The sequence below is a fragment of the Ambystoma mexicanum genome, chromosome 11, assembly GCF_040938575.1.
Source record: "Ambystoma mexicanum isolate Mex_15411 chromosome 11, UKY_AmexF1_1, whole genome shotgun sequence".
Taxonomy (NCBI): domain Eukaryota; kingdom Metazoa; phylum Chordata; class Amphibia; order Caudata; family Ambystomatidae; genus Ambystoma; species Ambystoma mexicanum.
Window position 1 is genome coordinate 899,449,322 of NC_090934.1, and position 22,604 is coordinate 899,471,925.

At 44.1% G+C, this 22,604-nt stretch overlaps 1 protein-coding gene across 1 annotated transcript in view; it reads right to left on the reverse strand.

Moving 5' to 3' along the window:
• Window positions 1-22,604, reverse strand: part of LOC138503896 (mucin-2-like) — a 577,632-nt gene that overhangs the window by 377,504 nt on the left and 177,524 nt on the right. The window contains exon 4 of the mRNA XM_069623967.1: window positions 16,775-16,889. Coding sequence (XP_069480068.1) covers window positions 16,775-16,889 — 115 coding nt within the window. The remainder of the gene's footprint in view (window positions 1-16,774; window positions 16,890-22,604) is intronic.

Below are 22,604 nucleotides of genomic sequence, written 5' to 3' on the forward strand. Positions count from 1 at the left end.
TAATAAGCCAAAAAAATGACCGTTTTTCACTGTAAAAGTACGCAAACTGTCTGGATGTTCGCAAACAATCCTGTGAAGTTTGGGGACACTTCAGATGTTCAGGAGCAGTTCTTTGGTGGCTTATAACCTTGGCATAAATAAATGAAACTACATGAAATTTCGGCAAATTCCATTCTAGACCAGGTACTGAAAGGCCCGGCAAAGTTTGGAGGGATTCTGTAAAGTGGAGATGAAATTAGAGGGGGGTCCCAAAATAATGCAAAGGCTTATGGATGTGATGCCATTTGACGAATCTGCACAAAGGTTTGCAAGACGATTTTAAGTCTAGATATACATGTTCCTGCAAAGTTTGGTGGGATTCTGTCAAGAGGGGCAAACAAAATTAGAGGGGGGTCCCAAAATATTGTAAAGGCCTATAAATGTGGTTCCATTTGATGAATCTGCACAAAAGTTTGCAAACCCATTTTAAATCTAGATATACATGTTTTTGTAAAGTATGGTGGGATTTTCTCAAGAGGGGTCCCAACATTTTTAGATGGCTTATAACTTTGTTGCTGTTTGACGAATATGGACAAAAGTTTTCAGAAAGATTATAGACCCAACCGTGAATGTTTGTGTAAAGTCTGAATGGTTTTTGTGAAGGTGGGGTCTAAGTTACATGTCTATTGTATGTACATACATTTTCACACTTTGGAGAAAAAAAACATGGGTGGATTTCAAGCAAACCCATGTAAGGTGCATTGGCAAGGACCAAAAAAACATGGTTTTGAAAACGTGCCTGTGTTTTATTTTTTGACACGTGTCATAATGTAGGTACAAAAAATAGTGATATACCTTTGGTGACTGAGGTATAGCCTGTGGCCCTGGGCATTGGCCAGATTGTCCGGGTCATGGTGTAAGGTCATGACCCGGACAATCTGGCTACTGGCCTGGACTGCAAGGGATGAAAAATTGTGTTAAAGTGGCCATGGCAACGTAGGACTGGCTATGTAGTAAAGTTATTCGAAAGTAGGATCGGTTTGAAAGGGGAAAAAAATTGCTTGTGGTAATATGGTTATAGGGTTCTGACTTTGCCTTCTGCAGGCTGCCATGGAAATGGAAGAGGGGTTCTGTACTGAGCCTCACCTTCTTTTTCGATGGTGGCCATCTTGGAAAAGGATTTTCCTTCCTACAGCGGGACGGCCGCAGGTGTCCCGTTGTAGGAAGTAAAATCTATTTTTTAGTACCCTGGGTTCCTGCTTTTGGAACCAGGAGTTCTAATTGACTTTATCCCTCATTGCAGGGGCTGCAATGAAGGATAATGGCCCAGAGCCCTCATTATTTATTTACTTATTTATTTATAACGCACCAAAGCCCACGTCCATCAGGGCGCACACAGACACACTTCACTTTATTTTTGACAAATGTCATAATGTCGGTACAAAAAATAGTGATATACCTTTGGTGACTGAGGTATAGCCTGTAGCCATGGGCAGTGGCTAGATTGTCCGGGTCATGGTATAAGGTCATGACCAGGACAATCTGGCTACTGGCATTGACCGCGAGGGATGAAAAATTGAGTTAAAGGGGCCATGTCCACCTGGGACCGGCTATGTTATAAAGTTATTCGAAGGTAGGATAGGTTTGAAAGGGGAAAAAAATTGCTTGTGGTAATATGGTCATAGGGTTCAGACTTCCCCTTCTGCAGGCTGCCATGGTGGCCATCTTGGAAAAGGATTTTCCTTCCTACAGCAGGATGCTCGCCCAGGATCCCGCTTTGGGAACCAATAGTACCAATGGACTTCATCCCCCATTGCAGGGGCTACAATGGAGGATAATGGTCTGGAGCCCTTGTTATTTATTTATTTATAATGTGCCAAAGCCCGCAGGCATCAGGGCGCACACAGAGACACACTTCACTTGGGCTGATAACTTGGCCTGCCGGTCCGTTATCTCCCGTTCTAGTCCTTGGAATGGAGGATGAACGCCACATTATTCCCATTAGCATAACACAAAATGCGAATGGAAATGTTGGAAAAACATATTGAGTCTATGTATGGCACTGTCCGGAAGGTCCACAGTGACGTCAGACATTCGCAGACATTGACAGAAGCTAAAACAGTGGAAAAAGTATAGAAGTGTTAAAAATGATGCTAGAAGGTGGCAAATGACAGAGTTTTAAGTTGAAATGTTGTAAATTGAAAACAAAAGTGTTAGGCAGAATCATATGCAGTACCCTTTGGGAACACCACACACAATTAAGACTACAAGTGACAGTACAAATTCACCTTTGGTACAAGCCTGTACTACACAGTAAAGTGGTAGCGATGGCTGAGCAGCCAGACTTATCTCAAGAGTAAAGTTAGCAGTACCAATAGTTGCACAAAGGACAGCAGTTACTATGGTCAAACAAACACTGACTCAAGGTTTCTGAGTAAAAGAATATACATTTATTTACACATCAGTTGTAAAACAATTCACCAAAGTAAAGCAGTAGAAAAATCACATTCTTAATACACTACACCCTACCCAGGACAAGTTAAGCTCAAAATTAAGTGTGAGCAAAATGGCACTCGGGCAATTTAAAAAGGTAGGGAAAGACAAGGTTAGACAAAAGTTGAGCAGCACCAACAAGTAAGTAAGCAGGGCAATCTAAATTATAATTATAATTATAATTATAATTATAAATTATAAATTATAATTAAATTATAAATTAGAAAAAGTAACTACAGTGAGGAAATCAAATCAAGAGGCCTGGGCCAAAGGCAATGGACAAAAGTCTTTGCAGAGGATCACATAGTTCAGGGTAGTTCGCGGTTAAGCCTTTGCCAAAAGTTCAGAACGAAGTTGGTCGGATGAAAACTTACTTTAAAGAATAGAGAAGGACAAGCCCTCGGATTGGCGAAAGGTTTCAAACACTTTCACTGTGGTCGGACGGAACAAACAACTGGGTTTGAACAGTACCTTAAATGAAGAAGAAGGCTGTAGCTGAGGCAGACATTCCTGGCAGGTCCTGCAGGCTCACGGTTCCTGAAGCGACTGTCATACTGACATGAAGTAGGAGGACTGGAGGGTCCTGCACTGCCGAAGGAAGAAACCAGCAGCAGAGAAAAGCAACGAATAAAAGGTATGCTCCTTAAAACCCAAGCATGGTCCGGTTCTGCTGGCTATCCGGATCACTGTAGCTGTGCACAGCAAATTCGACCAGAGAGGGAGGCCTGGCTTGCAGTTTGGTGAACTGGTTGGTCCCACCAGCTCAAGGGGAGAAGATTCCTTGCAGAATTTCCCTGTCATCGAAGTTTGAAGATTCAACCTGCAGCAGGGCTTCACCGGGAGGTTCAGTCGTGGTCGAGGTCCTCTTCTGTCAGCTTCTCTTCGGTTCTCTCGATCCAGTGGCGACTATGCCTTCTCAGTCCCAGAGATTCAGTATTCCCCCATTCACACAGCCTGGCTGTCAATCACACAGCATGGTGGCTGTCCCTGCGGGACAGTCACCACAGCCAATCATACAGAGTGCGACATGGGTCTCCAAGGAGACCCTGTGCAGGGAGTCTCAAACCCCGCACTCACATCCTGTCCCCCTCAGACATTCAGGCGCCTAAGGAGGGCTTATCTGCAGAAGGACGGCGAACAAAGGAACCAAACCTGGTTTGGCACGCAGAGTAAAACACGAGAAAGACTTTTACAAAAAGAAATGGTGAATAAACCCAGCCGGAACCGAAATAAAATAAAAGGGGTCCAGCGGGTTTATGTTCGAGGCGACTAACTTAGCCTAAAACAGTACCAAGTCTATTTAAATAGACAGCGATAGGAAAAATAGGGTAGTTACAACTGCCACCAGCTAAATTAAAAGAAAGGGGAACGAAATAATGTTCCATAAGAAACAGACAAAAAGGGATAACTATTAACCCTTTCCAGAACTCTATGTAAGATAGTTTATGCTGGGTATGTGAATTTAAAAGGACTAATAAAGTCAATGGTAACTTTATATGTTCCGGGAGACAGTATTCAGTCCCAGAGAATGGAGTTTAAAGTGGGAAGTCTGAAAAAGACAACCCTGTGTCACTGCACTAAAGGTGCTGTGTAACACATAGTAAAAAGATGATGCCTGTGGAGTAGGTGAGGCTCCACATTCTATAAACACAAAAAATGCTAAACACACACAGCAAAACACATGTAAGAGTGGGAAAAAAGGCTCACACTCTTGCCAGGTGAAAAAATAAAGCCTAGAAATCCAGCAAAGCTGCAGAGGGACTCAGTAGGCAAGGGAAATCAGCCATTCTGGAGAATCCTCCCTAACACTCGAACCCCCCCCCCCTCAAGAATACGGGACAGGAGGATTTAATCCACTTCTGGATGAATCTCTTCACTCTAGTCGGTTAAAAACATCCTAGAGAGACCATCAGCATTTTGGTGGTGAAATCCTGATCTGTGCTCAATCGTGAAATCAAACCCTTGCAGGCAGATTGACCATCTTATAAGTTCTGGGTTCTCCCCTTTCATTTGCATTAACCATCTCAAGGGTTGGTGGTCTGTCTGAATCACAAAAGTAGATCCATACAAGTATAAACTTCTTCAGACACCACACAATGGCAAAACGTTCACGCTCTATGGTTGACCACCTTGTCTCTGGTTCCTTCTGTTTCCTACTGTTGCTATATTGGGGTAAGAATGATATTACTAAGTTGTAGTAAAATAGCATGCACTGGTAAAAACCCAGGGAATTATCTGAAAAAAACTTTGTTAAAGAGAGTTTATGATTAAGTTGCACCAATAAAAACCTATACAATTAATTGATAAAACTTTGTTACAAGGACTTTGTGGTTAAGTTGCACCAATAAAAACCTATGCAATTCAATGAAAAAACTTTGTTAAAGGAAATTTATGGTTAAGTTGCATTAATAAAAACCTATGAAATTTGATGAAAAAACTTTGTTAAAGGGACGTTATGGTTAACTTGCACCAACAAAAACCTATAGAATTCAAGGAAAAAACTTTGTTAAAGGAACTTTATGGTTAAGTTGCACTAATAAAAACCTATGAAATTCAATGAAAAACTTGTTTAAAGGGATGTTATGGTTAAGTTGCACTGGCAAGAACCTATGAAATTCAATGAAAAAACGTTGTTACAGGGACTTTATGGTTACAGGTAAAACCGAAAAACCTCAGCAACCATAACTCGCGCCACCACTGCGCCCTGCTAAGATTAACACTCAGGACATCAAAGATGACATCACAAATGTCATTGATGACATCACTGATGACATCACATATCTGGCTCACTTATTTTTGTTCACTTAAATATCTAGGCGAGGTGGTTTTGTTCAATGACATTCACAATGTGAACATTCGAAAAGTGCTTTATATCTGGACGTTAACCTTGTTATATGTTCTTAAAGTACTTTCCTTAGGGTTTGGTCTCAGCTCATGGTGCACATACATGGGGCAATAGCAGGCCTCAACCACAGAATTAATTTGTATACATGAAGATAAAATGTAATGCTATTAACATTTTCTGATGATGCTGTTTCTTTCTTTCTTACTTTAGTTTCCCAGTATGTGCCTCTGCTTTGTATGCATTGTGGGTCTTCATATGTATTGTTTGTACTAGCACAAGCGTGTAGTAGGGCTGTTATTGTTAGCTAGTTACTCAAAACTCTTATAAGGTAGCATTCATTATTGTACTATCCAAAATTGCAAGATTATAAATGCTGTACTTCTATGGTGCATGCTGCAGCCATTGCCTATGTTTATGTATGATTAGGTTCCTGTATTAACAACAACACTCCAATATAATGTTGTTTAGATGAGTACATTCTTTAATAAATGAAGTAGTTCATGATAGGTCTCCCGATCACCCCTGACATCTTATTACCAACATTATAAACACAACCCCTTGTAGGGACTTTTCATCAAAATGTATTTCACACATGATGTCATCAGTGATGTCATCAATGACATTTGTGATGTCATATTTGATGTCCTTGGTGTAAGTCTTAGCAGTGTACAGTGGTGGCACGAGTTATGGTTGCTTAGCTTACCATAACTGGCAAATTTCTGAGGTTTTTCAGTTTTACTTGTAACCATAACGTCCCATTAACAATTTGTTTTCATTGAATTTCATAGGTTTTTATTAGTGCATTTTAACCATAACGTTGCTTTACCAAAGTTTTTTCAGTGAATATTTATTACAGGGCCTGCGGTAGCAGCCCTGTAGTTATGGTTAAGTTTCTCACCCCATAGGAAGAGCACTTTTTGGGCGGCTCATAATTTTGCCCCCCCTTGACGAATCTTTTGCAAAAAAAAGTATTTGGCCCCATCAGATTGATTCTGTTAAATTTGGTGAGATTTCATCAAGGAGGGGGGCAAAGTTATATGGGGTCCCAAAATGTGTGGTTTTTCCCATAGACGCATTGGAATAAAAAATGTGCTCATGCCTACAGCCCAAACCGCTGGACGGATTTTCACCAAATGTGCGCCAGGAGTGGCGGCTTGGTTCCGAAAGCATGCATTTGTAAATTTGGTGTAAATCTATCCAGTAATTTCTTTTTAAAATGACCCAAAACTAGGTAAAACTTTATTAGTGATATCTGCGTTTGGTCCGTAGACTCACTTCCCTTTGAGGTCCACAGACGGGCCTCCGAATGGTCCAGCGGGTGACGTGATGTCCACAGACATCAGACGCACCCGCTGATTGGATGGTGAGGTGGGTCATATTTTTGGAAATAACCGCCATGTTGGATTTGCGGATAGCCGCTGTTGTTCATGAACACCGCGGTTATGACATATAAAAAAACACAACATTGCACTTGTCAAACTAATGAAACAATCTCTGGGGAAGTGAGGGTTGATGAAGATGGGATGTAATATGGCCTTAAAAAGCCCAAATACCTTTATTCTCTGATGTCTGGGAACAGTCCACGGGCAGTCCTGTGATGTTCAAGAACCTCAAAGATATTCAGGGACATCTATGCTTACTTGTGCATTACAGGGTTGGTGATTATTAGTTTTTGGATGGCTTATAACTTTGGTGCCACTCAATGAAACTGTATGGAATATTGGAATTTCATTCTAGACCTGATTCTGAATAGATCTGCAAAGTGTGGTGCTGTTTTGACAAGAGGGAACACAATTAGAGGGGGGTCCTAACATATTTTAAAGGCTTATAAATGTGGTGCCATTTGACAGATCTGCACATCAGTTTGCAGAAAGATGTTAGAGCGAGATATTAATGTTTTTGGAAAAGTTTGGTGGGATTTTGTCCAGAGGGGAAAATATTAGATGGGGGTCTCAACATTGTTAGATGGCTTATAACTATGTTGCCATTTTACAAATGTGGACAAACGTTTTTAGAAGGATTATCCACCCAACCTTGAATATTTGTGCAAAGTGTGAATGGATTTTATCAAGTGGGGGCTAAGCTATATGACTATAGTAGGTACATACATCTTGACACTTTTGAAAAAATAAAACATGGGCGGATTTGCAGCAAACTTGTGTAAGGAGCATTGGACCTGAAAGCATGGTTTTGCAAAGGTACAGGCTTTATTTTTTGAAAAGTGTCATAATGTAGGTACACAAAATAGTGATATACCTTTGGTGACTGAGCTATATAGCCTGTGGCCATGGGCAGTGGCCAGATTGTCTGAGGCATGGCCCAAGGCCATGACCCGGACAATCAGGCTACTAGCCATGACCATGAGGGACCAGTAATGGGGTTAAAGTGGGCATGCCCACCAGGGGCTGGCTATGTGGTAAAGTTTTTTGAAATTAGGATAGGTTTGAATGGGAAAAAACATGTGCTCATGGGTACAGGTTGAAGTGCTGGATGGGATTGCAGCAATATGCACAAGGAAGGTCAGGCATAACTTGAAAGCATGGTTTTGCAAATATGTTCTGTGTTTTATTTTTTCAAAAGTGTCAAATGTAAGTACACAACAAAGTGATTTAACATTGGTGACTGGGCAAAGTGCCTGGCCGTTAGCAAGGCGAAATGTGTACTGTAATTTGGTTATTGGGGCATGCGCTGCTGAACTCCTGGCTGAATCTGAAACTGCACTGGTCACCTGGTCACCCTCTGATCTCCGGCACGGTCCTCTAGCCCGCCAGTTGCACCCATGCACTGCCTCCCTGGCATCCCCGCACTTAGGGACTGTTTACTGTATCCCTACAGCCCCCTACCAGCACTTGACACCTGATGTCTGCACTTACCCTTCCACTGATAGCATCTGGCTGCATTTTACTTAGTGCTTACGTTGTTATATTTTTTTTACTGCGATTCGCATCTACTGCACAGCCCCTTCCCCCCTCCAAGTCTCCCCTTTCCCCAACACTTGTGCAATCTCAATGTCACCTGGCCTCATATGATTGATGTGCCTGGCTTCACTCTATTCCCCCACCCTTGCCTCGTTGCACCTTGTAACACTTGTGTATATGAACTTTATGAATACCAAATCATATCATGTCACATACCTTGTACATGGCTTTGGGACAGTGGTCATCAAGAACCGTCTCATGCTAATAGACAGTTCTGGCATGCCTGTACAATGTGGCATCTGGGTATTTACATTAGTGATGTTAGAGACTCAACCATGCCAGTCAAGTGCTTGTGTCTGAAGCAGGTGCTATACACCATGCACTGCATGTGGTGTTAAGTCCATCCACACATGTCCATGGGTGGTTTCATGCTACCCATTCCTTCCATTAACACTGGCAACGGGCAGGATATTGTGCCATGAGTGACATAGCATGTTAATGTGTTGCAGGACACCATTGTGATACCTATGTGTGTGGGCTGTGCTATTTACATGGCTCTTCGTGTATTTTTCTGTCCATTTGCAGGTGATGAGGCACTGGATGCAGCGGAGGAGGTTGAGGAGGAACAGGATCCTTAGCTGCCACAGAGCAACTGTCAGGAAATGTGGATGGACGCTGTGGAGAGGGTGGAAGCATTAGGACTCGCTCTAGTCCTCACTCAAGATGGCGGAGTCACGTATAAAGGTAGACTCCGCCCATTACTCGGTGCGTTGTATCTGAGTTTATTACCTTTGTACTTCGCTCCGTGAACTCCCGTGCCTACCTTCTGTTAGCTTTGTATAACAGCCTTCCTTTGTAACGTCCATTACTGTTTCCCCTGCATCTTTCCTTCCCTCGCTACTACAGCCTACTTGTTTACTTTCCGTTTACACGTTCTCGCGTTCTCCCTTTACTTTCGGTTTCTCTCGGCATTTTACCGCCGCCGTCAATAGCTTGAACGGAGTATTGCAATTCCTTTCGCATCACTCTGCACCTTCCTTCCTACTTTCGGCTGTCTATAGCCCGTGACTACCCCTTCTTTTGTATCTTTCTTCAGGGTATTTTACGTGATTTTTCCCGAATCACCGCTTTCCTCCTGGCGTCTTACGCCTTTCCCAGTTTCGGTCACACTTTACTATCCATTCCTTCACCGGTTACTTCTTAACAAGGCGGATTCCTGTTCCTATCTAGACTGTCCTTCGTTCTATCCTCTATCGCTCTTTATATTCTTTAGTTTTTTCCTTTTTATTGCTATTACATTCAGCCACCCCTTCCCGTTGGAGTTCTGTTTACTTACCTTCATTTCCTGGTTCGAGATCCATTACTCCTGCACTGAGTACGCAGTAAAGAGACTTGCCTTTGGCAGTTCCTGATCCAGTTCCTCATTCAATCATCCTTCCTGGACTACAAGTCTTCACCGCTTATCCAGGGTTTTTTCTGCCTTTTGGCTTTTTACCTGATTTCGGGGCTGGCTCCCCGGGGTCCCCGAGGGCAGGGTCTTATCTCTGCCAAGGTGGCCTCCGGGGGAGCCAGACCCTATTTACACGACCGGAAGGAGCACAAGCCTAAGGAGAAATAGGCAAGGAAGAAGCAATTAAGTCGCAAGACCCAGGTCAAGATTCCCACTTCAACATCCTCCGAAGAATCAGGTGAGGAGAATTGGGAGGGTGAGCCCGCATCTGACAGCAACAGTGGAGGATATGTTGTGGCAGCCCATGAAAATTCACTGGTGCTACAGACCATCCGGGCCTGACTCAGTATGAGTCGACCTCTGAGGAAACCAGTAGCTCTGGCGGTGAAATAAATTTGCGAATTCCTCTATGCTGTCACAGGTGAGTGCATCAGGTGTTGGTGCTGTTGTAGCCCAAGCATCTGCAGGGGTCATGTCCCCTCACAGGACCAGTCAGTGTCATCACGTCCGTCTATGGTGGTTTCGGCTGTTGGGTCACACTCCAGAGTAATGGTTACTGGTCCTGGAACAGCTGAGCAGGGTAGGGATGCAGTCCTGCAGCCACAGACAGTGGCATCACATCAAGGGCCATGCTCCCTTGTGTCAGGCAGGTGTGGGGCCCGCACACCTGGTGGCCTGTTGCGGCTGGCGATGCAGTGTGGGAGCAGTCCATGTATACTGTTGCACAACAACAGGGTGCTTCCTATTAGATGTTGGCTCAGGCCCTGGATAGGATGGCCAATTCCAGGATCCCACCAGCAACAAAGGTAGAACACCAGCTGCAGGCATTGCGGTCCACATGCCGCTCCCACAGGCTGCACATGGAGGCCAGCAACAGAAGCCGACGGGCGGAACTGAGGTCTCTGCAGGCATCTGTGCTTGCAGAGGGTCGGGCCCACAGGGAAGCCCTGAGGCAAGAGTTTCTGTCCCTCAGAGCTACACTGGAAGCACTAGAGGCAGCCCACAGTACGCAGTATCAACAGTAGATGCAACTGTTGACTTGTACCATTTCAGAGGAACTCCGTGCATCCTGTGAGGTGTTGAATGCGGACCTCCGAGGCTTCATGTTGCAGATGCATTCATCTCAGTCCCACCTGGACACTGCCACGTAGGACCAGGCCATGGCTATATGTGGTGAACGTCCCTTACCACTACCACCTTCAGATGCTACACAGGAAGGTGGCGACAGCCCTCCCAATCCATGATAGCCGTGTGGCCCATGAACCCATGGAGGGGTATTTTTGTTCTCATCATCCACACATGTCGGTGTTGACGTGCACCCTACCCCTCCACCCTCCTGGGCCCTCCTTACCCCCCATGGACATTTATGATTTTTATTTACTTGTTTTTCCCCTTCTGAACCTTGCTGACTTTACTGCCTATTTTACGCTAGTTATTTTAGTTGCTGTTCTTGTCCTCACTTGTGCATCTGTTATTGGTTTGTTGAAAGTTAGGCTGCTGGGGTTCCCAGGAGGCAATCTCTGCACCTTCCCTTCCCTTGTCTTACCTGTGGTCTACTGTGAATTTATGTAAACAGTGTGTTGCATTCTATTCCCTCCGAGGGCATCCGCTGTGGGTTCTGCCTGGACCCATACCGGCTTGTCTTGTGTTAGTGCACTCCTTGTTTGTGCCTTAGGGTCCAGACACAGAAGCCACTCCTGCTTCCCCTTTCATGGGCTTGCAAGGAGGAGTGCCTGTAAAAGTAACTTACACAGAGGCATTATGCTTCCCTTTTATTTGTGGGCAGTCTCGAGTCCAACCTTTGTATACACCCATAGTGGGATTCCTCATTGTTTATCCAGTGCATGGTTCCCATCCCTTTTTGGTTGAACATTGAGATCCATCCGTTGTTCCCGTTCCATCGTTATGCATTACCTTGCCTATCTCCATTCTTGTTTGACTTCCTGCTATATGCACTTACCTGCCCACCTTAAATTTGCAGAGCCAAACAAAACCTACCTGGGTGACCTGTACAAGTTACGACACATTGGGGCACTTGTGGAAATATGATGAGTCACTGTCAGACACATTCACTGTTAGGTCCAGTGTTTATGGTATGTTGTATAAGGCAATTACTGTTCCTGTCAACATTACTACGGAAATGTATGAGCGTGTGTTATTGCTAAACTTGTTCCATGCATCGCTGAGCGCTTTGTGACAGTAGTGTTATGTGTTGGCCATTTATGTATCTTGTTTCACATTGCATGTCATGGCATGGTGTGGCAAACATTTTACATGACGTGTGGGAGGGTTTATGTGACACACCAGCAATTAGATGTGTACTTTGACATGGTGTTAGTGGCATACTCCCTCTTCTATGTGTTCCTTTTGCATACATCAGATTGAATTAGTTTTAAGTTCTAAGGGGTGCACACAATGTAGCACTTTCAAAAATCAATTCTCAGGGTGATTTGGTGGGCACAGATGATTGTCCCTTTGTCATCATTGAATGGCATCTGGATTGTGCCAGGGTTGTGTGGACTCTTCAGGGGTTGGATTTTAGGTGAGAAATGTAGCCACAAGCTGGGTACGGGCAGCCTCGCCACATGCCTTTTCCCCTACCATGTGCAGGCGACCTGCAAGTGGTTGGGGATGTGGGGGCACCACCAAGTCCACCAGTACGCCACGCTGTGTTGCAATATTGTGCAGGACACATGCTGCCACAATGATCCTGCACACTACTTGTGGTGCATATAGTAGCTCACCACCAGCGTGGTCAAGGGAGTGGAAGCGTGACTTGAGCACTCGAAATGTGCGCTCCACGATGGCCCGAGTTGCAATATGGAAAGCGTTGTATCTTACCTGGGGTGGGGTGGTGTGGCAGGGGTCCATATTGGCGTCATCATGTAGGTGCTCAGAGGGTAGGCACTGTCCCCTGTAGAGGTGAAAATGTTTGTCAGTGGTGTGCATTTGTGTGTGACATGCATGCATGTGAAGGGGCATTTATACTCACCAATGAGCCATGTGTTGCCATGTCTACCAGCTTCCAGGGCACTGTGTAGGGGTGACATTCTGAATATGAAACTATCATGGGTGGACCCTGGATAGTTTGCATATACAGAAGTAATGATTCCCTTGGTATCACATACAACCTGCACGTTGATGGAATGCCAGTGCTTGTGATTGCGATAGATGTGCTCTGTGGCCGTAGGTGGACGTAGAGCCACATGGGTGTATTCAATTGCACCAAGCACTTTTGGGAAGTGTGCCACCCGGTAAAAGTCCTGGACCATGGCCTGCCTTTCTGCTGGTGTTCTGGGCATGTAGATGTTCCAGTGGTACTGAGAGGCGTACACTCATTATTGCCAACACCTGGTGTAGGCAGCGTGACTGCGTGGGCTGTGAAATGCCCCCAACTATGGTAGTTGTACTCTGAAATGGCCAAAAAATGCAGTACATTGAGCACCTTTTCCAAGGGGCTCAGTGCTTGGGAACACAGGGTGGGTGATGTAAGGTCATCTTCCCACTCTGTGACCAGGTCTAATTTGATATGAGGTGGAAACCTATACCTGGCATGGACCTGGTGATCAGGAATCTCAAAAAGTTTGTTCGTGGGTAGAAAAATGTGGGCCCTGGCCATCCTCCTCCTCCTGCAGTGTCCCACGATCAATGCTCCGAGAAATGGTACATTCATTGTAACTGTATACGCGTGTTGGTTGTTCGCACTGCATTTTTATGCATTTGTTGTAGTGCGCGGTGACGCTTAAGCCAGCTTTCGCATGGCGGATGTGTTTCCGGATTTGCGCATCCTTTTCTGTACGCCGGAGAGCCCTGGTCAATTCCATGAATACAGGTTGTTAGCACGCATATGGGCGATTTTACTGTGGTATTTCCCTCGATACGTCCACATTTTCACTTGTTTTTTCTCATTCCATTTGTTCCGACCCCTTTTTAGGTGACTGGACAAGATGGTACGCCACTTCGCTAGTAGTCTCGCGCAAGGCGTTTGTAGTGTTGCAGTGATGTGTTGGACCTGCACGGATTCCTAACAGTCTCTGGTAAGCCCCAAGCATTGTGTTCGATGAATCGAAAATGGGCGCTTGCGCGTGCACGCACTAGAAGTCCCCCTTTTTCGGTGCAATTAATTCCATGAATCAAGCCCAAAGAGTCTCTTCTCAAAAAACATCTGCAGAGCCATCAAAGGATAGAGCGGCACAACTCTCTGGTCCATTTGAATTCAACAACACAACTGGAGTAAATTGCTATTCAAATGTAGCAATCAATCTTCTTTTCCAATTGTTACCAATTGTTCACAACATTTACTTAAACGGCTTGGACCAGTTGTGTTTGCAAATGCATGTCCTTCATCGTAATGCCACAAATAATCTTGACAGCACTTACAGTGTCTCAGATATAAGGCAAGAATTGGACTACTGTACAGGAGTGGTACAATTCACCATAAACACACAGGTGGATCCACACAAATTCCTAATGTACTTACTACAAGTACTAGAAACAAAAAACTTCCCTATGAATGAAATCTTCCAGATTTCATACACGTGGAAACATGCATGCACTCTCTGCAACCATGTTTCACAAGAGCACATCCCTAATGAATGATTTGTGTATGTAACCATGCCAAATTATGAATCTGTGCCATTTCACCACCAAATATACTCACATGGCCAGTATATCATACAAATGCTTCTAAGGTACAATACAGATGGTACCAACAATAACTGTAACCTGACTATCTTTATACACGGCCAAGTATCTCTTGGCCAGAAAACCTTTACAACAGTAGGCATAATCTACCACACTGGTACCACAACCACCTCAGGCAATTATACTGCATGTGCCAAAAAAAATAAGTGGTTGATTTGAATGTAACGACACTTCTGTAACTCCAAAACATAGGCTACCAGCAAATCTAACAAATGCCTACTTAATATACCTTCAGCCCACATGCACTCACTAAATTATAGTGCAATAAACAGTTAGAATATACCAATAGGTATCTAACTACATCCATAAAACTACAATAGTCATTTTTAAATCCAAGACAGTTAGACTATGTCAAAGGGGTATCTAACTACTTTAAAAATACCTTTCATTGTATTACACTTAAAATAAGCCATCACAGTTATTTTTGCTATAAATTGTCTTGTAAAGTCCAATATAGTCAGAATACGCCAACCAGTATCTAACTAATCTAAACATACCCTTAATTACAGCACACTTCAAACAAACATTCTATCACACTTTCACTCACATAATGTACCCATGCTACCACACACATGTATTATGTAAAATGTATAGTTTTGAAAACTATGTAAATGCCAAAAACTGTATGTAAATACAGTCGTTTTTTTTTAATCCACTATAGATTTTTTTCTCCCAATGACCCAGTGGTTATTTCATGTTAATACAACAACAGTGCATCACACACTAATGTTGTACCAAACATAGCACATAGAATGTACTATTTATGAGGGTCAACAAAGTAAATCTATATGTACACTTGGATGCAATTAAAGGTGTCAAACTATCTTGTTTAACAAATTATACTGTTTATTTCACAGAAGAAGAACCAGAGATTCCAGCTGTATTACTATACTCAACTAATTAACCATAGCCAGTATTATCCTTTTTTTTCTTCACAAAGAAACAAATACAGACCCCATAAGCAGTATCCTTAATTGTACTGCAATAGTAAATACCATATACACTTCAATTATATAATTCCACCATATTAAAAATACTGTCTACTGTCCCTACAGTACCTATAATTACTACACATACATCACTACAGTGTGTGTGGCAAGTGGCCATGCCTCCAAGGATCTGGCCACTGGCCACAAACACAATAAGTTAACCGTTTTTACTTTTTGGTAGGCATGGAATAGGCATTTGCCCGGCACTGCCAACTTGGTAGTAGCTGGCCATAAGATGGGAACAGCTAAAAACCAGCATGATTGCCTGGGTATTTGATATAAGTACCTGTGCCTGTGAAAGGCCTAATACCGATACACAAGCCAAAACCTTTTTTTTTTTAACAGACCTTCAGTGCAAGGAACAGATGTAAATCAGGTAGCTGAAGGCACACTTGGCTAAGACATATTTATTGTATGAGAAATGATTTCACCACTGCAATGAAGCCACTACCTCCTAGAAGAATGCTTAGAAATAAAGATGTCATGCCAAAGAGTGATGTTAATGTTTGACAGAGCTAGCGCAAAGAGATCCCAGGAGGGTGTGATTTGGTCGTGGAGGGGCCGGTATGGGTGGGAATTACCATATAGTTTAGCATCGTCATGGGCGGTTGATGGGTAGGTGACTACCCAAACAACACCCACAAGATATGTGTCCCACCTAACATGTCCTCTTCCTCCTATGTGTACTCCAATGCAATAGTTTTGGCTTATAGGTGGCTCTTAAGCAGCACCTAATAGCCAAAACTGAACATGAGGAAGTGGATAAGCAAATTACTTATAGGCTGAAAATATTATTGGACCGATGTAAACATGTTTCAAACTTATCAGGCATGTATGATGGTACAACTATTTAATTGCTCCCTACTGTTGCATAGTGACAATCTTGCATGGGTAAACTCGAGGGTTTGAGTGTCCAAAGTATTAAAAATAAAAAGTAAACGGAGGCCATGAGCCTGCTAAACTGTGTATGGGACCACAACCCCATGCTGTGGCTGGATAGCCTAGGTTGTGGAAGTAATGCTTGTGCAGATATTTTGTGGGGGCCTGAAGAAGGTCTAGAAATATTACAGAGCTGTGCAAAGCTTTTTTATTCTGTGAGGAATGTCTGGCAATTGACAACCCTGTTGCAGTAATGTGAAATAAGGACATTTTCAAACTGTTTATTCCTTTAATCTGTTGGCAAAGAGATCCTTTCAAAAAGATTGGGAAATAATTAAATCAGCCACGTGGATGTTTTAAAATAGTCCCATAGTTTTAGCCAAAATATTTGACATTGTAAAAACTACCAGCATCTGCTAATTCCCATTACATTTTTAAGCTGTTTCCAAATTTTGAAGAGGTTGCACAGAACATTTTGGCTTTTTTTGCATGTCCACCTGGATAGACGATTTCTTACATGAATGTTGTCCTCCAAGTTCCAGGTCAGGGTGAAGCCAAGCGTAGCCACCACTTTCACATAATTGTTCTTACTTTTGATCTCAATCCACGAACTTCGGTAGGGCAGCTGTATTCTGCAACGAAGGAGCATAATTCAGCCATATAAAATCTCTCTGGGAAAAATCGCAGATCTGAACATACTGAATTTTGATCCATGAATGCAGCAGCGACAACACATGAGAACATTTGAATGAATTCTGCACACATAAATGTGCTTTACATAGATTAAAGCAGTAGCGAGCTTCTGCATGGGGAATTCATTAGATTTCCCACGGCCTAATGCCTCTGATGAACCAGACCTGTAGGTGAGTCATAATGTTTGTAGGTCAGTACTTATCTGGTTGAAAGATGTATAATGTGGAAAGAAGCACATGGTTGCCAAATTAGTCATCACGGTTTTGTTTTTCAGGCTATCACCATTGTTTTCTTTGGTAAATGATATCTAGAGAGTAAAATATACAATTTTCACAAATTGAATGAAACATCTTAAAAACCAAAACCTAGAAATTGGAAATGCAAAAGAATCCAAAAAGTTGAATTGTGCCATATACATCCAGAGGCTACGTGGGTGGAAAATAGAGGGTAGGGAGCAAAGAACAGTATGGTTCGGTATGAACCAGGGGATTTGAAAAACTGGCTGCTGGATTAATGTACCCCTGAAGTGCACGTGAAGTGCACTTCTCATAGTTCACCTCAGGTCACTCATGGGAGCTTCTCTGAGGTCTAGACGTATAAATTAAACAATCCCCAATCTGTCTGGGCTAAAAGTAGGTGCAACCTAATCCTAGGAGTACTGAGTTTGTTAGCCAAATTATCGCCCTGTGTAGACAATTTGCTGCAGGGTGGAGTTGGTGGTACAAGGGTTGGTCTCATGGGCCACTATGTCTGTGATCCCATGGTTAGACTGAAATGGCTTCACTTTCACTTGTGACGCTGAATATACAGGGTCTGGGCCACCCCAAATGAAGGTGAATGCTTAACCACATGCAAGATCTCCAGGATGACATCATTTTCCTACAGGAGACGCACCTCAGTACTGCACAGTCTGTGAAATTAGGTCACGGCTGTGTCTCTGTTTTACGAGGCACTCCCTCTGCTAGGGCAAAAGAGGGGTCTCTATACTGATTAATAAGCGCATTCCCTTCCAGGTTATTAACACGCTGGTCAGATAAAGAGGGGCAATATGTTATCATGTAAGCTGGATCCAACAACAACCTCTCAACCTTCTCAATCTCTACGCTCCCACATTAGACACCCCAAAGTTTTTCACACATGCCTTCACTGAGTGTGCACGCTACATGGGAAATCTGACGGTGAAGGGGGGAGAGCTAAATCTTGCTCTTCACCCACTATTGGACCAGCAGAGCACAAACATGACCTTATGGAAGACCTTAGGCTTCGGGAAGTCTGGTGGCTTCAACATCAGGGGCAGAGGGACTTTACCTTTTTTTCCAATAAATATCACAGCTATTCCAGAATAGACTACTGGCTTCTGCCCTCTAACGCCACTCACCTAGTTCAGAAATGTGCCATTTTACTCACCACCTTGTCGGTTCAGGCACCTGTAATTCTGCAAATGATGTTGACTAATGTACTGCATAGAGTACAATGCTGGAGGATGAATCTGAGAGCCTTATGATACCCGGACTTTCTCATTCACATGGAAGGCGGCATGGAGATCTTTTGGCAGACTAACCTGTTGCAGGGCTATGATGCGCACGAGTGTTGGGATGCCTTTGAAGCATACATGCGTGGCCAATGTATCCCAATTAAAAACCTGGGGAAACCGGAAGACGCAACTTGGGACCGACATCCTAGCACTGGATAAACATCATAAGCACACACATGAATCCGAGCCATATACTGGCCTTCTTAAACTTTGGGCCGAATTAAGACAAGTATCCTTTGCAACCAAAAGTCTTTCACGAGTTGGATGCAGACATTCTTTCGTTAGGGTGATAGGCTGCTTCATATGATGGCCAATAGGGGGATTATAGTGCACTGTATGCTAAGCCTGTAGCACAGAGGGTGCAGCAAATGTGCAGCTTTCTTGCTTCTATTACGCTGCCCATGCTCCGCGCGTCGCAGACTCCTAACCTTGATACCCCGATCACAGTGTTAGAGATAATTAGGGCCATCCAATCACTCGCAGGGGGCAAGGCGTCTGGTCTGGATGGGCTGCCTTTTGACCTCTGTAAGGTGCTCACCGATAAAATAGCACCAATACTTGAAGCAGTATTTTCCAAGGCCGCTGAATGAGGCAGGCTACCACAGTCAATGCTGGCTGCTAACATAGTAATATTCCACATGAAGGGGTGAGACCCGGAGCACTTAGCTCCTATCGACCCATCTCCTTGATCAACTCTAACACAAACATCCTGGCAAAAGGCCTGGCGCAGTGAATAGAGGGGCTCCTCCTGCTCTTGATCCACAGGGACCAAACAGACTTCCTTCGTAACAGACATTCATCCAACAATGTGCAAAGACTACTTCATATTGTGGCAGGAGAGGCACAACCTGAGGATGTGGTCCTCACCTTAGATGCCTAAAAGGCATTCAATAAGGTCCAGTGGCACTTTATGTTTATGGTCTTGGATATATTCGGTTAGCCACTCTTTCGTTTGTCAAGCTGGTCAAGTTATTAGATACTGACTCCAAAGCTGCCTTGAGCATGAATGGCACCACTTCGTAGCCCTTCTGCCTACACACAGGAATGAGCCAGGGGTGCCCCCTGTACCCCCCCTAAACTCACTAACCATTGACCCCTTAGCAGCCAAGCTTCATCATGACCCGGGGTGGGTGAGTATCTCAAGGGGAGGTGGAGTACACAGTTTTTCTTTATACACTGATGCCTTACTCCTGGATGTCAGTAAATGCAATACATCACTCCCACAGATGCGGCGGCTCCTGCAGGAATTTGGTCCGATGGCAGGGTACAAAATTAATTGGGCTAAATCGGAGGTCCTTCCACTGAGAGTCAACTTCCTGTGGAATCCGGGTATATTTACCCTTTTAGGTTTCAGTTACGCCACATCAAATACCTAGGGATGAACATTAGTGCAACATTTAGTGAAATACTGAAGCTGAATTACCCCCGGATTCCTGACAAAATTCAACGAGACCTGCAAAGGTGGGACTCCCTAGCTCTCTCACTTATGGGTCGAGTAAACACTGTTAAAATGAACTCCCTGCTGAAGTTGATATACCTGGCCACAGTAATCCCTACAGGACCTACCCCCTAATGTTCAAGACCTTAGATCCATCTCCAAATGTATCTGGCGGAGGAAGAAGGCAAGACTGCAACTGAAAATATCACATGCCTCGACAACTGATGGTGGGCTGGCTCTCCCATTGTGGAAGGGTTATTATCAGGCAGCACATGTGTGCTGGGCTAAACAATGGCTCAATCAAGACAAAGCTTCAAGCTGGAGGACGATAGAGCTCTCTTTATTGGCTCGGTACTCCCCGCTAGAGGTCTTAGCCATCCCACCGACCAAACTGGCTCCCCAGATCAAGACACACCCGATCCAAGGTCTGATATTTATCCAGTGGCACAAGATGAGGCCTTCACTGGGCTCACCCACTCACAAGGCGCCAGCCTGGATCAGTATCAGAACATTGCTGTCCTATGGGCTCGACCACAAACTACTCCCTTGTCAGGACTCAGCATGTCAACACGTCAGCGTAATGGACTTTTCATGAGGGGTGTCAGGCCCTGGGGTTGGGTGAGCAGATTGGCTAAGATATAAGACTCTCCAATCTGTCATTGCCACACACACTTCATAGCATTTCCGCCGAGCCCACCGTCTGCTTGTGAGCAGGAAATGGAATACACCATGACAACTTTCCCATGCCTTCACACATTCTAAAATATGTGTATCCCTAACAACGTGGGTATAATTAGCACACTGGCGCACATGAGGTCTAGCGACCTAGAGATCACGCTTGACCCTGGAGACATACAGGAATTCTTTGATGGGATTCTGGCTGTGTCCTTTAACAGTATGAACAATCCATTGATCAGCTTCTTTAAAGAGGCCTGGAAGCTTTCATACCACAGAATATACATGCTGCTCGTGGCCCCCGGCTATTTCAGTTGTCCAAATGACAGGAAAGAGTGCCTAGGGAAGATATCTTCATTTCGTTCTCACCCCAGCAATGTAGTGTCATATCTTATGGGCCAACCTTTGATGTTGTGCAGAAATATTTTCAAGGAAGTATATCTCCCGATGTCAAGATATCTATGCATCTTCCAACAAGCCGAGACTGTAATGTTGACTATGGGCCTCATTAATAAGGGCATGGTGGCCTCCATACCGGGTTCCAGCTCCGGGTCCTGTGAATGAGGAATTACCGGGTCATTCCAACCTTGGAGGACCCGATAATTCCTCATTCACAAAACCAATCCCCATTCCCATTTGAGCCCCTATAGGGCTCATTGGGAATGGGGACGGAGCTAATAACGGGCCCGTTAATAACGGGCCCGTTATTAGCTCCTTGGTCCCCTTGCAGGACCCGCAAAGGACTTCTGGCCTGACCAGACGTTCTGTGCGGGTCCCGCTAGGGGACCTCGTAATAAGGCATCCCGTAATGAACGGTGCCGGTCCCGTACCAGCACCCTTCATTACGGAAGCGCCAGGGCCGTAATGAGGCCCTATGTATATATAATCAATAAACCCACTGGGAACCTCTATTATGGGGCTAGTCAAACTGTTAAGATATTGCAATACTTATTCTAGATTAACATGTGGTGGGACCACATTTGTCATGAACCAGTAACATGCATGTGATGTCTGTGCTACTAATTAATGTTATTCCAAGTCACAAATTCCTAGGCCCCCTTTATCCAGTAGCTGCATTAGGATGTATCGTGTTACCTTGGACTGCGTTGGACTTCAAATCTGTGTTTTGCATAATTGACAGAGTTTCCTAAAGAAGGATGCAGGTAATCAGACTGTATGTTCATAAATAAGTCTAGCCATTTGGGCACTACCATATGGATAATTTTATTTTTCCCCAACGTCGATAACAGGAGAGTGGACGATCTTTTAACCTTTAGCTCCATTTGATCCAACATTACCATGCGATCGAGTATTACTAAACGATCTCGTGACGTGGATAGTTGTATCCCTAGATACCACACTGTTTCAGGGGACCACATTCATTGAAATTTATCAGGGTTACAGTCCGTGGCTGGAAAGACCTCAGATTTGGTAAGGTTGATTTTAAGGCCCCAAGTTTTGCTAAAAGGGTTCAACCCCTGTAAGCAAAGGGTACAGGTTTACAGCAGGTTTTTTACAGACAATAAGAGGCTGTCTTCATATAATGATACCAAAGTATGTATACCGTATATGGTCAAACCGCTATTTTTGTGCCTGTCCCTCAAAGCACAGGCTAGAGGCTCAATTGCGATCGCAAATATCAGAGGCAACATTGGACATCCCTGACTGGTCCCTCTTGACATTCGTAAGGGAGACGAAAGGACTCTAGCCAAGAGATCTCAAATCGTAGCAATACCATGGGCCTCATTACAAGTTTGGAGGTAGCCATGGTGCTACAAGCACCATGGCTGCCTCCAAACCGGGCTCCATTACCGGGTTCCTTCAATGAGGAATAACCGGGTCATTCCAACATTGGAGGACCCGGTAATTCCTCCTTGAAGGAACCATTCCCCATTCCTATTTGAGACCCCATAGGGCTCAATGGGAATGGGGAGGGAGGTAATAACGGGCACATTACAAATGGCCCATTATTACCTCCCTCTTCCCCTCGCGGGACCCGAAAAGGAC